The sequence below is a fragment of the Pan paniscus genome, chromosome 16, assembly GCF_029289425.2.
Source record: "Pan paniscus chromosome 16, NHGRI_mPanPan1-v2.0_pri, whole genome shotgun sequence".
Classification (NCBI taxonomy): domain Eukaryota; kingdom Metazoa; phylum Chordata; class Mammalia; order Primates; family Hominidae; genus Pan; species Pan paniscus.
In genome coordinates this window covers 61,200,347-61,217,951 of record NC_073265.2, presented here as the reverse complement: position 1 = coordinate 61,217,951, position 17,605 = coordinate 61,200,347, and the positions used below count along the sequence as shown (strand labels likewise).

At 34.8% G+C, this 17,605-nt stretch overlaps 1 protein-coding gene across 8 annotated transcripts in view; it reads left to right on the top strand.

Annotated features, from left to right (window-relative positions):
* Positions 1–17,605, top strand: part of MYO9A (myosin IXA) — a 298,032-nt gene that overhangs the window by 165,503 nt on the left and 114,924 nt on the right. For all 8 annotated transcript variants that reach the window (XM_008971877.4, XM_034939060.3, XM_008971875.4 and 5 more), the window contains 2 exons: positions 3,147–3,266; positions 16,138–16,213. In XM_008971877.4, the coding sequence (XP_008970125.3) occupies positions 3,147–3,266; positions 16,138–16,213 (196 nt within the window). The remainder of the gene's footprint in view (positions 1–3,146; positions 3,267–16,137; positions 16,214–17,605) is intronic.

The window sequence follows — 17,605 nt, the reverse complement described above, 5'->3', positions numbered from 1 at the left end:
AGATAAAATAACTTGGGGGGGTGATAGAAATGTTCTCTATCTTGATTCAGGATTTTGTGGATGTAAACGTTTGTTTAAATTCATCAAACTGAGTACTTAAGAAAAGTGTTATTTTATGTTTGTGAAATATAGCTTTAAAAAATGGCCTTAAGGCCTTTGAGTTGACATTACAGAAACTTTTATAGGGCCAAAGATATTGCCTAAGGTATGAATGATACTTTGGAGCTGGGATTGAGCCTCTGTTACATAGTCCAAGTCCTTCAAAGTTATGGAACTTTTCTGTCACTAAAAAAATTATTGAAAATTGCTGGTCCTGCGTAAGAAAAAATGAGGAGCCTTAGCAATCTGTGTTAGGCCTTAGATAAGGTTAAAAAGAAGTTACCTTTAAAAAAATCAATGCCCCACATCTGCACCATATATGAGTATGGGGTCTGAATTTATACTATGTGTTTGGTGCATAATGTCAAACTAAGAAATTATCATCACAACCAGTCCAGCAACTAGCATAAGCAAATACTAAATAAATCTCTTTTAAGAGTTGATGATGAGTAGGCCGGGTGCGGTGGCTTACGCCTATAATCCTAGCACTTTGGAGGCCGAGTCAGGCGGATCACAAGGTCAGGAGATAGAGACCATCCTGGCTAACACGGTGAAACCCTGTCTCTACTAAAAATACAAAAACAAAATTAGCCGGGCGTGGTGGCTGGCGCCTGTAGTTCCAGCTACTCGGGAGGCTGAGGTGGGAGAAGGGCATCAACCTGGGAGGCGGAGGTTACAGTGAGCGGAGATCGCACCACTGCACTCCAGCCTGGGCGACAGAGCAAGACTCCATCTTAAAAAAAAAAAAGAAGAGTTGATGATGGCCGGGCACAGTGGCTCATGCCTGTAATCCCAGCACTTTGGGAAGTTGAGGCAGGCAGGTCACGAGGTCAGGAGATCGAGACCATCCTGCTCAACATGGTGAAACCCCATCTCCACTAAAAATACAAAAATTAGCTGGGCATGGTGGTGCGTGCCTGTAGTCCCAGCTACTCCGGAGGCTGAGGCAGGAGAATCGCTTGAACCCGGGATGCAGAGGTTGCAGTGAGCCGAGATTGCACCAGTGCACTCCAGCCTGGCGACAGAGTGAGACTCCATTTCAAAAAACAAAACAAAACAAAAAAACAGTTGATGAGACTCCTCAGAAAAGAATCCCCACTGAAAATATAAACCATCCTAGGAAACCAAACTACCTTGGCAGGGGTTTGGTACATAAAACAAACAGGGAATATCACTTTAAGATGGAGAAATTATGTCACAGTCTGGAAAATAACGTTCAAAACTGTAAAAAGGTATAGTAAGCAGAATGAAAGAACAGGAGAGAGGTTAAAGAAACTAATCTAGGCATGGTGGTGAGACAAAGCAGTCACAGATACAAAAATACCCATTTTTAAATGGCAGTGCCACAGTTTATTAGATGAAATAGAAAATAGTTTCGTGGTTGTAGTAATGTTGATTGATTTTTTAAAACTCCACATAATAATTTAGTGTATTTTAATATCCTGAGCTCTTATACAGAATACTTTAACACATAATATTCTTGAATTATTGTTGACTAGCAGATTATCAGATTAGCTGTTGAAAGGCGTGATTGTTTAGTGATAACTTCTTCAATTTACAATTTGAATGGAGTCTGACTAGAACTCACTGGGTGTTTTTTCCTCAACTGGTCCCCTTCAGCTGACTGCCAAACCAAGTGCAGTGGAGTTTAAGGCCTAAGCATTCTTTCTCCAAGCAATCCATCAAGGGGGGATTACTGGTAATAATGAGAATAGAGTATGTTTATCGAGGTATCTTTTGAGTAAGAAATGATGTTAAGCTTGGTTATACTTCTCTTTTTGAAACATTCAATCTTTGTACCTATTGACTTTTCGTATTGTACAAATAATATAGTATTTTATTAGTTTAGTTACTTTTTATTATTATGAAAAATATTTCAAATTCACTTTATTTTTTAAAAGCCTGTTTTCTGTGTATAATATTACATGATTTATGGTATTAGATTCCCTCTCCATTGCCAAATATGGCTGCCTATTCTCTGGATATATAAATCCAATTTAGGGAATTAGAATGAGACTAAAATATGCCCTACAAACCTCTTTGAATTAGTATGAGACTGTTTAACTTTTAAAATGATTCTGCTATGAGATTTTTCCAAAGATTGTTCTGTTGTATCTCATTCCTAATTATACAGTAAAATGCAGTAATAGAACTTTAGTTCATTTTAATGTGTTACTTAATTTGCCTCTATATTATTATTTACTTTGTTTTTTAAAAGCAAACTTATTTAAATTTGAACATTATGCCCTAACTCTAGAGGTGATCTCTGAATAAATGTTACACAACCACCACCCTAAAGCCTGGAAACTCTTTATTGCTAATATTTATGGCACTCATCTCCCATTCACTTTATTTCCTAAGTACTCACTTTAAATAACACTAATCTGGGGCTTTGGTCTTTACTTGAATGTGCTCTCTTCTATTTTTCACTGGTAGCTGATTTCTATCCTATTTTCCTAAGAAGTGATAATGAGGTACAGAGTCTTCAGCTTTGTTTTCAAATTTATAAGTACAGAAGTGCTGCTGGGCTTTCCTGCTCTATGGTGCTTTTCTTCATGTTTTCATTATTGACACACTTGTTGGAATTCCTACAAGTGTGGTTAATTGCAGGATTTGTGAAAGAATTGTTTAAGTAAATTGTTCTGGGTATATTTCTCTTTGGGGTTCCATCAGTGTTGCCAACTATATGTTAATTATATTTGAGACCTGATAAAAATAAGTCCTTTTAAAAAATAAATCATACAAATTGCTTTTGCATTTTTGCTTGTATTGAGAAATTTCTAGTATGGTGTTAACTAACAATACTTTGAGTACTGAAAAGGACACTTTGAATATCTGAAAAATGCCTGTATTTTTTCCTGTTATTTTTAAGCATTTTCCTCAAAATAATTGGACATTCACATATAACCTCTATTATTTGATACATTTTTATACACCCTTAAATAGTTGGCAGCATTGTCCTTGATTCTCTGTTGGTTTGGGTTTATATAATGTCTTTTTCTTTTCTCCTTTTTTTTTTTTGTTTGTTTTTTTTTTTGCTTCCTAAGGACATGATGATACAGCGCCATGTGCAATTTTGAAAAGTATGGATAGTTTTAGCTTTCTCCAACACCCAGTCCACCAGAGGAGCTTAGAGATTCTGCAGAGATGCAAGGAAGAGAAGTACAGTAAGGCTACAAATCCTGATAAACTGTTATCACATATCCATTTGGAAATGGAAACCAGGAGCATCCTACACCAGGGTGGGATATAGATTGTATGGGCAACATGGCCTCCATAAACCTCTGAGCAGTCTTTGAATATTTCTATTGAGTCTTTAGTACTTTCTTTTGAAAATACTGATATACTTTTTTAACTTTGGTGACTTTTCTGTTTGCCTGTGATCATTGGATTGTTAATTATACTTGGTTACAGTCACTGGATTGGTTTCTATTTGTCTTTCAAGTAGCCAAGTGATGGATAGGAATCAACAATGTTTTCTTTCCTGCTCATAAAAAAAAACAAAACAAAACAAAAAACTTTATTGAGGTCTAATTGAAGTAAAAAACTGAATGCAAAGACAACAATTTGGTAAGTTTTGACGTATGTAGGCACCCATGAAATTATCTCCAGAGTCAAGATAATGAATATATTCAGCATTCCCAAAAAGTTTTCTCATAGCCCTTTCTAAATCTGGATGATTTTTGTGTTTGCTTATGCTTGAAATTTCAACATTAGCAAATGTTATTTTTGTGTATCATTGGTAAATCCACTTAGTTTGATTGCAGTGCTTCAGCCAGCCTTTCCTATGTCTGGTTTAGAGCAAAACCACCGCATTAATGTTTTGGCTTGAGGAAGAATAACAGAATCATGGTGCATGTTCTTTTTTGTTTGCTTTTTTATAAAATTGGTGTGAAAAGATGCCCTTGGTCTCCGTTTCCTTTCTTGCTCTTTATTTGTTGTACTCATTCTGCATGAAAATTGATTCTTTTGCCAGTTGTAAGATTACTATTATTGAGGCACTGCTATTGTGAGAATAAGTGGATCCTTCAAAATACTCAAAGACAACTCAGCAATTTGCGTATAATGGACCTACATAATCTGTTCTGAGCTTTTAATAAATTACCACTGATTTAGTTTGCTAATTTCACAGTTTTCTGGTTGAAATTCCATGAAATTTTACTATCCAGTTGTCAGTGAGAGGAGAATATAAGTAGAATTCCTAAGAGCAAATGTTGTGGATTCTTTTTCAATTGCCATTGCTGTCTTGGTTAAAACAAAAGTGTGTAATGTATTTTGAAAAACAGTATTTAAAGTATTTTCTCGTTTTAAGAGGAACAAAGGTAAGTGTTTTGTTTTAAAAAGACATCCTTAAAATTATTCTTAATTGTTGCTGTTGTTTCTAAGAGGAATGTAACAAATCCTCATTCCAGTTATTCATCTTCCTATTCTGTCTTTTAATCCATGGGACATTATTTAAAATAGTCTATAAAACATTTTGGAGCACTTAAATTAATTTCTATTAACTCTTAAATAGTTGCAAATGGTTTATTTGCTTTGTTTTTTCATGACCCAGCCTGACAACCCCAGACCTGATTGTATGCCAGCTACATATGGATCTTGAATAGGAGGGCACCAGTTTCAGCATAGGCTGCATGAAGAAATTGTGTGTCTATGTGTGTTCACTTGCAAATTTCTACTTTTGTGGACGTTGGAGCTCTTCCATTATTTTATGTAATTTATTCCATTTTCCACTATAGTATTAGCAATATACTAATTATAAAAAGGTATCACGTTATAAATTTTATTATATGTAAAACTGTAGATTCAAGTTTTGGAAATTGTTCTTAAAAAAAACGGAACTACCAGCTTTAGGTAGTGGTGAATTGGTGAGGTGAATGAATCCTCCCACAAGTAACAGTGATAAAACCTGGAAAAAAATTTTTTAAATAACCAAATATTTGAAAGTACTGGAAAAAGACCAAAAGTAGGCAGAAAGTAGGGAAAAGTTTATTCTTTAAAGGTAGTAAAGCAGTGGGTAAGAATTGTGAATTTGTAGCTTTTTATACAAGGGGTTTCCTAACTTGCATAGTTTCAGAGATAGAAAACAACCACCACCACCACCATACTGGCTTATTATGTTAGAAGACTTTCAGAGCAGCTTGGGGTTTAGGAGGAAAATCCTGGGACTGAGAGAGCTGCTAAAGGGCTAAAACCCAAATTAAAGTATGAACTCTGCCCATATCCCTGGCGACTGCTGTGAGTATGCAGGGAAGACCCCAGGAACCGTATTTAAAAAAAAAAAAAAAGTGGAAATCAAATAAGAGATAATCCTTGAAAGACATAACTATAATAGCTGAGCTATGCAAGTTTGCTGCTTTTTAGAAAAACTGAGGAAATTTTCTGCCTGTGCTTAGCTTGTGTGGGAAAAACTGAAGTCTTTCTGCCTTAATTGGAGTCCCATAGGAAATGAGAGATAAAGGGGTTGAAAATTATTTGAAGACAGTGGCAGAAAACATCCCTTATTTGGTTAAAAAAAAACAAAAACAAAAAAACACCCAACATAGTGAAACCCTGTCTCTACTAAAAATACAAAATTTAGCCAGGTGTGGTGGTGCACGCCTGTAATCCCAGCCTCCTGGTGTGGCTGAAGCACAAGAATTGCTTGAACCTGGGAGGCAGAGGTTGCAGTGAGTTGAGATCACACCACTGCACTCCAGCCTAGGCAACAGAGCAAGACTGTCTCAAAACAAACGAACAAATACTAGCTTACAGATCCAGGAAGATCAGTGACCACAAAGAAGGGTAAATACGAAGGAAAACTACACCTAGGCACATTATAGATAAACTGCTAAAATGTCAAAGATAAAGAGAAAATCTTGAAAGCAGCCTGGAAAAGATATACATATTAAATACAGGGGAATAATGAGATAATTAACACTTGACTTCTCAGTAAAAATAATGGAGGCCAAAAGGTGTCAAAAAATCATGTTTAATATGTCACACCCCCCCCCCAAAAAAAAATTTGAGCCAGAATTTCTGTATTTGCAGTTTGAGTCCAGACAGATTAACTGACAGAAGAAAAATTAACAATCTTCAGAAGAACCTAACAGTATCCACTGTTGCTATGATGTGTTATCCACAATGTCCTGTTATCATGTAGCAAAAGTATCCTTCAAAAATGAAGGTGAAATACATTTTCAGACTAACAGAGTCTGGGAATTTGTCAACATATGTATTATATGGAAAATGATAATAGAAATTCTTCAGGCTCGAGGGAAATCACCCCATGATCGTAACTTGGGTCTATAGTAGGGGTTGGCAAATTTTTTCTGCAAAAAGCAGACAGCAAACATTTTAGGCTTTGTAGGCCAGTATGGTTTCTGTTGCAGCTACTCATCTCTTCTGTGAAGGGAGCCATAGACAATACATAAATAAATGAGTTTAGCTGTGTTCCAATAAAGCTTTATTATGGACACTGATACTTAAATTTCAAACAATTTTCACATGGTACAAAAATGTTCTCCTTTTTCTCCTCAGTTAAAAACTATATAAGCCATTCATAGGTCATAGGTCATACAAAAAACAGGCAGTGGGTTTGGTTTAGGCCATGGACTCTAGTTTGCTGATACATGCATGAATTACTGGAAGGAATAAAGAAGGCAGAACTAATAAATATGTATAAAAATATAAATGACTACACATATTTTCTTGGCTTCTCTTAATTAAAAAAATGACTGTTTAAAGTAAAAAATCTGACATTATTTTGGTGGTTTAAAATATGTCCACAAATTGATACTGCCCCCTTCATAAGGCATGTCCTGTACTTAGTGACTTGCTTCCAAGAAATGGAATGTGGCAGAAGTTACAGTGTGTGACCTTCAATATTAAGACATAAAGGTATTGTGGCCTTTCCTCCTTCTCTTTCTTTCTGGTGCTCTCGCCTTCTCTCCAAAGTGGCTCTTCTCTGAAATTTCTCAGGGAGGAAATTAGAGGAGTGAGGAAAAATTGAAGTTTTGGGGAGCATGAGCTACAGCTCACTTCCAGAAATGACAGGAGCCCTAGAAAGAAGGAATCAGATGGCAGAAGGAGAGCAGGGGTAGAAAAGAAGAATCTAACTTTAATTTGAACCCATTCTTTTGGCCTTCAGTCCTGTTTGGGATGATTGAGAATATGATGTGCATCAGCAAGATGAAGGATCAGCAATTGCCAGGGAAGGGCTGAGGGCTTATTCCACCTAAATTACCCTCACCATGCTGACAGTGCCTACTTTAATGTCCCTAACCTCAGGTATCAGGATGGTCATTCAGATGATTGAAAGTTTAGTGGATTGTCTGATCAAAATGGAATTAAATGCAAATCAATTAACAGATATATCTGGGAAACCCTCACATATTTGAAAAATAAAATGTATATGTAACTAATGAGTTGAAAAAATTTCTTAAGGGTAACTTGGAAGTTTTTTGATCTGAAAGATGATGGAAACAACATATTACAACTTAGGGAATACAAATAAAGAAGTACTTAGGAGAAAACTTACAGCTTTAAATTCTTAAATTAGAAAAGTAAGGTAAAATAATCAGTGATTGAGGCTTTCACCTTAAGCTAGGAAGAAAAGAGCATATTAGACTCCAAATAAGTAAAAGGAAGTAAAGTAAATAAAACTTTTTTTTTTTTTTTTTTTTTTTCCTGAGATGGAGTCTGGCTTGTCACACAGGCTGGAGTGCAGTGGCATGATCTTGGCTCACTGCAACCTCCACCTCCCGGGTTCAAGTGATTCTCATGCCTTAGCCTCCCAAGCACCTCAGACTACAGGTGCATGCCACCATTTTACTTTGTTTTGTTTCATATTTTAGAGATAGGAGCTCGTTCTGTCACCCAGACTGGAGTGCAATGGCACAATCATGGCTTATTGCAGCCTTGACCTCCTTGGCTCAAGTGATCCTCCCACCCCAGTCTCTCAAGTAGCTGGGTCTACAGGTGCATGCCACCATGCCCTGCTAATTTTTAAAATTTTATTTGTGGAGATGGAGTCTTACTATGTTGTCCAGGCTGGTCTGAAACTCCTGGCTTCAAGCAGTCCTCCTGCTTTGGCCTCCCAAAGTACTAGGATTACAGATGTGAGCCACTACATCCGGCCTAAAGCTGGTTTTTTGAAAAGAACAATGAAGTTGATAAATCTCTAGGCCAGCATGGTGCAGTAGAACTTTCTGCGATGTGGAAATGTTCTCCAGCTACACTGTCAGTACTGTAGCCACTAGCCACATGTGGCTGTTAAGCACCTGAACTGTGTCTAGTGCAGCTGAAACTGAAGTTCTAATTTTGTTTAATGTGTTTGTATAGCCACATATAGCTACTGGCTACTGTATTGGACAGTGCAGTTATAGCTATTCTGATCTAGAAAAGTGAGAGAAGACACAAAGCTATTACTTAGAATGAAAGAGTGGACACAATTATATATGCAACAGAAATCAAAAGTTTGACAAAGAGATTATGAACATTTATGGCAATCAGTTCAACTTATGTGAAATGGAAAAATTCCTTGAACGTCAACGGTTATTAAAATCAACCCAAGAAAATATAGAAAATATGAATAGTGCGGTATCTTTTTACAATATTGAATTCTTAACTAAAATTTTCCCCCCACACAAAGTTTAGGCCAAGATAGGCTCATTAGTAATTTTATTTAAGAAATGACTATTATACCAATTCTCTTCAACTCTTTCAAAAAACAGGAGAAGGGAACACTATCCAAATCATTTCATGAGGCCAGTGTTATTATTCTGTTACCAAAACCATTATAAGAAAACTATAGACCAATATAACTTCGTAATGGTGGATATAGAAATAATAATAGCTGGCTGAATTCAGCAGTATATTAAAGATAATACATGAAGAATAATACATGAAGACCACATGGAATTTATTCCAGGGATGAGAAAGGTTGGCTTGACCATGTTAACCATATAAAAAGAAAGCCACATATGATTGTCTCAGTAGATGGAGAAAAAGTTTGTCTTAATACCACGCTCATTCTATTTTAAAACTTTTAGTAGCCTAGGAATAGAGACCAACTTCCTCTACTTTATGAAGAATATGCATGAAAATCCTACAGCAAACTCCATAGTTATTAGTGAAAGATTGAATACTTCTTCCCTAACATTAAGAACAAGGCAAAGACATCTTTTGCCACTTAAATTTGACATTTGCTAAAGGTCACAGGTGGTGCAAAAAGGCAACAAAAAGAAATTGTACATAGATTGAAAAGAAGTAGTCAACAAATTCATTAATATAGGAAGTGTGAAGGAATCACACTTCCTATTTAAGGAAAAGTGCTCTTAAAACTAAAAAGTGAGTTTAATTAACATTTTTACGGGATACCAAGTAATTATAGAAAATTGTAATATCCTAGCCATGAGCACTTAGAAAATGATTTACAAATTCCATGTACTGTACATCTATGGCAGCCAGCCTCCTAGATGTCACAAGCTTTTATAGTCCTCTCCTATATTTTACAAGAGTTGGTCTGTGTAACAGAAAGCACATGGCAAAAATGATGGTATGTCACTTTTACGATTTCTGTAAAAGACTGCAATTTCCTTCTGGGGTACTGCTTTACTTGCTAGGCCTCTCTGAAATCACTGTCTCTTGGAGAGACAAGATGCTATTTGTGAGTAGCCAAAACTCAGTATGAACTGAGGCTTGTCACCAACTATGTGAGTGACCTTAGAAGTGGATCCTTCATTCCAATGTTGAGATGACTGCAGCCTTGGCTGATAGCTTGAATACAACCTCTTGAGACATGTTGAGTCAGAACCACCCAGCTAAGCCACTCCTGAATTGTTGTTCCTCTAAAAACTATATGAGATGATAACTTGTTTTAAAGTGTTGGATTTTGGAGTAATTTAATATGCAGTGGATAATTAACAGAAACATGAAATACTTGGGGATAAATTTAACAAATATGTTTAAGAGTTGTGCACTACTAGGAGAAATTGAAGAATACAATGAAGAGAGATACATATTTATGTTTGTATTTTTGAGATGCAGCTCTCTCTCAGATTGATCTATAGATTGAATTCAACCCAATAAGTATAATAGCAGATTTTTTGGTAGAAATTAACAAGCTGAATCTAAACTTTATAGAGAAATGTAGAATACCCAGACTGTCCAAAACAATTTTTAAACAGAACAAAGCTGGATAATTTACATTATATGATTTTAAGACTAAAATATTCATGACATTGTTCTATTGGTGTTAAGGATCAATGGATTAATGAACCAAATACAAAGTACAGAAGTAGATCTACACATACACAGTCAGTTGATTTTCTGTTAAGGCACCAAGATAATTTAGTGGGGGTAAGGGACAGTCTTTTAAACAAATAGCACTAGAACAACTGGATATCCATAAGGTATAAGAGAACTTTGACCCTTATATCATACATGTAAGTTAATTTTGAAATGTGTCATACAGCTCTTTGTAAGGACCAAAACTATTAAATTTGTCTTAAAATAGAAGAAAACCTGAGAAACAAATTTTTGTAATCTTGTGACAGGCAAAAGTTTCTTAGATGAGACATAAGAGCATGAATATAAAAGGAAAAAATTAACAAATTGGTAAAGTTAGCCAATTTGAAAACTACTTTTCTTAACTGCTATTAAGAAAACAAAAAACATACCACAGCCTGCGAAACAGTATTTATTACAATTTGTAATATTCATACCTGATAATGGACTTGAAAACAAAATATAAAAACTCCTACAATAATAAGATAAACAGGCCAGTTTTTAAATGGGCAAAAGATTTGAACATACACTTCCACAAAAGAAGATTTATCTGTGTTCTCATGAAAGATGTTCACCTTTGTTATTCATTATGGAAAGGCAAATTGTAATCTGACTAATTAGGTCACTAATATGTCTATAGTGGCTAAAATGTAAGAAGTTGAAATATGAACTGATAAGGATGTGGAGCAACTGGAGCTCTCATACTGTCTCTTGGCACTGTCAAGTGGTACAGTTATTTCCGAAAACAGTTTGTCAGTTTTATAAAGATAAGCGTATTTTTCCCATATGTTTCATGAATTCAAATCTCAGTTATTTACCTAAGAAATGAAAGTATATATTCACAAAAGACTTTTACGTATGAATCTCTAAAGTGGTATGCTAAGGGAAGGCCTATCCTCAAAGCATACTGTTTTATTCCATCTGTATAAAGTTCTAGTCAATACAAGCCAATCTGTGTGGAGAGCAAGTTAGTGATTGTCTTTACCCATAAGTAAGTGTGGGAGATTGTCCAAGAAGGGGCATAAGGCAACTTTGGTGATGATGGAAATGTTTTGTATCTTCCTTTGGTGGTTATTAGTGTGGTGAATGCATTTAGCAAAACTTATTTAACTGTACATTTAAGATATATATGCTTAACTGTTTGAAATTTTTATTCCAATAAAAAATGTTTAATTACGTTATGAAGCCTGATACAAGTTACAAGTAAATGCCTAGAAGAGATTATTTTTCATGAAACTAAGAATATCCAAAATAAAAAATTGTATATGATCAGAATTACTGCTTGCAGATGGTATACAGAGACAAATATAGAAGATACTGGCATGCATTTTGGTGAAAACTGAAGGGAAAGCGGGGAGCTCTACTGCTCTTGAATTAACATAATCTTTTCAAGTTTAGGAAATCAGTATAATTAAATAAATTGAACGTGTGCCTTAAGGACAACCACAGTAATAACAATTTTTATCTTTTAAGGTAGCATAAGAGACCTTATAAAGTGAAAATCAAGAAGGAAAAAAATGAAAGAGTGAAATAAATGAAAAACATGAAATGAAATGCCAGAAACAAGTATTATTTAAAATTAATATAAATGGTTTACACTCACCAGTTAAACTCTCCATGAATTTTTCAGTAGTTTAAGTGATAGCTACATGATTTTTAATTAAAGAGGTGAAAATAAAAGGATGGACAGTGATGTACCAGGCAAATATGAATGATAGCAATTATTAAAGCTAGATAGTAATCTGAACAGATGCTCACCTATATAGATTTTAAAAATTTAGTTGAGCAAGATAGAAGCTGAACCCACTAGAAAGTTTTGATATTTAATAAAGAACTTGGTAAATGTATATTTAGCTAAATAAGCAACAATTTTATAAAACTATACCTAATTTGCTTGATGAAGGAAAAGAAACAAGGTGAATGTAAGTATTGGGTAGCAATAACATCCCTAATGAGAAGGGGATGACTTTAATTAAAACATTTGAAGGTTCTTGTACTCTTTAGAGAAAGAGAACAGATTATTAGTTTAGAATTCATGAGTACGTTAAACATTTAAGGATAAATAAAGCAGAAAGTATACAATTTGTGGAACAAAAGAAGTCAAAATACAAAGAAAACAATAGAAGCCTGGATAAAAGCATATAATAGTTAAGGTAAATAAAAAAATATAAACTAAGATGTCAGAAAAAAATTCCAGATGTATCAATTATAGCAGTAAGTTAAAATGGACTAAACTGAACAGTTTAAAAAACATTATGAATTAAGGAAGATGAGCAAAATTTAGCTGTAGAATGCTTACAAGAGACAAACCTAAAGCATATAAACACAAAGAAATTAAGAATATTAGGAAAGAGTTATATCAAAATTTATCCTTATTCTCTTGTACATTTTCCCACCTCCTTTAGGTAACCACAGATTTATTACTATAAGTCAGTTTTACATTTTCTAAAAATTTTACGCAAGTGGGATTACATAGTATGTATTTTGTGTTCTGATTGTGTTATGCAACATAGTTATGCATGTATTCATACATGTTTTTCCATATATCATTTGTTGCTCAGGTGTGTTCCATTGTATATGTATATACACACATTGTATTTAATTTATATGATTATATATAATGTATATAATTGTGCTTATTGATTTGTTGGTGTAGTTAAGAGTTATATATATTGTTAGAGCTATTGTGAACAACAGTGCTATAAACATTCTTTTTTGAGTCATTTTGCAGACATATATTTTTATTCCTCAGTAAATACTTATGAGTGGAGTTACTTCATGAAGTAGGCATATGTTTAATATCTTTACGAACTATCAAATTTTTGGCATTTTAAAGATGTTCCATGTTCTTAGGGCTTTATTTGTGATGATTACTCAGATTGTCATCCCATTGTCATTCCTTCATATGTCGTGTACCTTTTTTTCCTTTGACTTTAAAATTTTCTCTTCATATTTGGCATTCAGCAATTTGATTCTCATGTCCCTGAATATGATTTATATTAATTTTCTTTGGGATTTGCTGTACCTTTTGGACTTTCATTGTTTTTCATCAAATTTAGAAAAATTTTGGCCAATATTTTTCAAAAATTTTTTCTGCTACAATTTCTTTTTTCCTTCTGAAACTCCAGATACAATTGTTGTTAGAATATTTGATACCATCTCAAGATAGCTATTTTAAAATTCTTTTTTTGCTAATTCAAACAAATGGGCAATCTTGGGATCTGATGGGTTTGTTGTTGTTGTTGTTGTTGTTGTTTTTGAGATGGAGTCTCGCCCTGTCATCCAGGCTGGAGTGCAATGGCGCGATCTTGGCTCACTGCAACCTCTGCCTTCTGGGTTTGAGCGATTCTCCTTCCTTAGCCTCCTGAGTAGTTGGGATTACAAGTGCGTGCCACCATGCCGGGCTAATTTTTGTATTTTTGTAGAGATGGGGTTTTACCGTGTTAGCCAGGCTGGCCTCGAACTCCTGACCTCAGGTGATGTGCCCACCTTGGCCTCCCAAAGTGCTGGGATTACAGGTGGGAGCCACTGCACCTGACCAGATCTGATGATTTTTAAATGGGATCAGGGAGTGAGCTACACAGGGCTTCATTTTTTAATCTGAGTGATCCATCATAAGTGTTCAGTATATTATTCTTTAGGCCACTTTTATGTTTAAAATACTTAATAATTGATGTAAAAATGGTAACCATTGCCTAATCTATTGTCTAGAAATTTACTCCTCCTCCCCCTCCTCCTTTCTTCTGTCTCTTCTTTCTTCTTCCTTCTTCTTTGAGATGGAGTCTTCCTCTGTCATCCAGGCTGGGGTGAGATGGCGTAATCATAACTCACTGTAGCCTTGAACTCTTGGACTCAAGCCATCCTCCTTGAAGATTGTTTGCAAGATTGTTTTCAGCTCTTGTGGATCCCTTGTATTTCCATGTTAATTTTAGGATTGGCTCATTCATTTCTACAAAAATAATTATCTGGAATTTTAATAGAAAATGCATTGATCTGTAGGTCAGTTTGGGGAACATTGACATCTTAACAATATTATATTTTCCAATTCAGGCACATAGATAGCATTCCATTTAGTTGAGTCTTTATTTTCTTTTAATGATGTTTTATAGTTTTCAATGTAGACATTTTATACTTTTAAAAATTTCATTTCAGAATATTTATTGCTATTTCCGCCCCTCCTCCCCCAACCCCGTCCCCGCTCCAAGACAGGGTCTCACTCTGTCACCCAGGCTAGAATGCAGTGGCACGACCTCAGCTCACTGCAGCCTCGACCTCTGGGGCCCAAGCAGTTCTCCCACATCAGACTCTCAAGCTGGGACTATAGGTGTGAGCCACTACACTCAGCTAATTTTTGTATTTTTTATAGAGGTGGGGTTTCAGCATGTTGCCCAGGCTTGTCCTGAACTCTCGGGCTCAAGTAATCTGCCTGTCTTGGCCCCCCAAACTGTTGGGATTACCAGCATGGGCCACTGTGCCTGGCCCATTTGCATGATTTAAACAGCACAAAGAGTCTTCTGTGGGTTTTCAGTTTCCCTCATTCATACAGAAAGATAACAATCACTTCATGTGGATATAGTGTTGACTATGTGCCAAGCACTCTTATAAGCACTTACATGTATTTTTTATTTTTAGTATAGATGAAGTCTAAGTTGCCCAGCTTGTCTTGAACTACAAAGCTCAAGTGATCTGCCTGCCTTGGCCTCCCAAAGTGCTGGGATTACAGGCATCTGTGACTACACCTGGCCACCACTGTATATTTATTTGTTTCCTGTAGTTTTGCAGAACTCGTTTATTAGTCAAATCAGTTTTTTTTTAATTATTCCATAGGATTTTCTGCCTACAAGATTGTCATCTTGAATAGAGATACTTTTACTTCCTTTTTCCAGTGTATCTTACATATATTACATGTTTGTGTGTTATAAAAATTGATAGCCTTATGCTTACAGAACTTTCATGTTTATCATATGATTTGAAGAACATTACATTTTTTAAATATTAGTAATTCTTAAGGAAGCAATTTGTCTTTTATATTCATTGTATTTATAACATTAATTCTCAATACATTGATACTCATTGTATTTATCTGAACATGTCAGAAATGTATGGCTAAAAAATGATGCATCAAAATAAGAAATGAATTTGTGCAGTCATAAAAAGAACAAGATCATGTCTTTTGTGGGAACATGGATGGAGCTGGAGGCTATTGTCCTTAGCAAACTAAATGCAGGAACAGAAAACCAAATACTGCATATTCTCACTTATAAGTGGGAGCTAAATGATAAAAACTTATGAACACGAAGGAAACAACAGACAGTGAGGTCTAGTTGAAGATGGAGGTTGGGAGGAGGGAGAGGAGCAGAAAAAATAACTATTGAGTACTGGGCTTAATACCTGGGTGAAATAATCTGCACAACAAACCCCCATTACATGAGTTTACCTTTGTAACAAACCTTCATGTGTACCCCCTGAAGCTAAAAATAAAAATGAACTTGTACACTTCTAGGCCTTCAGTCCAGTCACCCTTGTATTTTCTGAAGTTAATGATTCAATGAAAGAAGAACATATTTCATTATTAAATTTTCTAATTGGGTTCATTGTTAACTAAGATCTATGACAGTTATGAGACTTGGGTCATGTAATTATTTAGATATTTCTGAAATATTTAGCAAATACTCGTGATTAAATTTTCGTTTGTCTTTAGAAAAATTATTTCACGTTTCATTTTTCTTTGCACTGATTTGAAATTTTCTGTTTTTTAAATTTTGCTAGGTATAACCCGGAAAAATCCCAGAACACCTCTTTCTGATCTCCAGGGCATGAATGCGCTAAATGAAAAAAACCAACAGTAAGTGTGTTTGGTTTATGTTTTCAAGGACGTATAGAAGAAATAACTAGCATTCTTATTGATATTTTTGTGACTTTAAAAGTTTGAAGTAATTCAGGCTTGTTTTTTTATTTCTTGAATCCTTTATAAGTGATGTAATAACACATTAATAGGTTAAAGTTAACAAGATTTGTCTACAGTTGCTTCTGGTAAAATGGCTTTACAATTTTGAAAAAGTTTCTTCAGAATAACTTAAAATGAGCTCATATATTTTAATTGCTGAGACCCTTCTTGCATTTTATGTCTTTTACAAAATTTAAGGGTTATTCTGCTGCTTTCTGTGGAGAAATCTTATTGGGAAGTAATAATTGAATAGTTTGATTTACATCAAACCATCCAATACCTTTTTTGGGTGAGTGCGATTACCAAAGCTTACCTTTTACTGTTTTCAATGATGAATTCCTGAGAACAATTTGACAGTAACAAATATAAATAATTTTATGAGTTCATAAAGTCTCTTTGTTTTTTATATATACTATTTAATAAAGATTGTAATTTGTATGAGGAGAACATTGTTTCTAGAATGTATTCTGTATGTTTTAAACATCATCAAAAAATTGAGCTTCCTAATACTGTGGTAATAAGGATGGTCTGTCATTAAAATGAAGGTATAACTTCATTGATCATTTTTTCCAATTGAGTCACTGTGTCTTTCTAATACATAATTGGCACTTGTCTGCTCAGTAACTTTTTCATGACTCTTTATTGCTTATTTAAAAGTCTAGGTTCACTAACTTCATATGCAAGATCTGTCACAGCCCAAGTATCTAGCCACAAATATATTCACTTTGAATGCCACAAATTAAGCTATTTGCTATCTTTATATTGTATGTCCTTTGTTTTCTTAACAGTAGTATTTGGCTAACTATGCTATCTACCACCATATTTGCATGTTAAATTTTACCCGAACACAAGTTAGATAGTTAACCTTGACCTGTGTACCTTCAGTTTCATCTGTTGGCAGTATTCTCACCCTGGTTATCAGATGGGAACCCAATTTTCTTGATTATATAAAAAAGAAACCGCAATATGCCTCATTTCACAAAGCAGTTTAGTGGTTTTAAGTTTCCTAATTTCTAGTTTGTGCTTCTTTCTTTGTACTTTCCATTTTGGATACCTGAAGTGATCTATATGGGTTTCTGGTTCAGTTCCAGACCACCACAATAAAACGAATTCTCAGTAAAACAAATCACACAAATTTTTTGGTTTCCCAGTGCATATAAAAGTTATGTTTACCCTATACTGTAGTCTGTCAATTGTGCAATAGTATTATGTTTAAAAAATACACACCTTAATTAAAAAATACTTTGTTGCTAAAAAAAATAACAATCATCTGAGCCTTCAGTGAGTCAT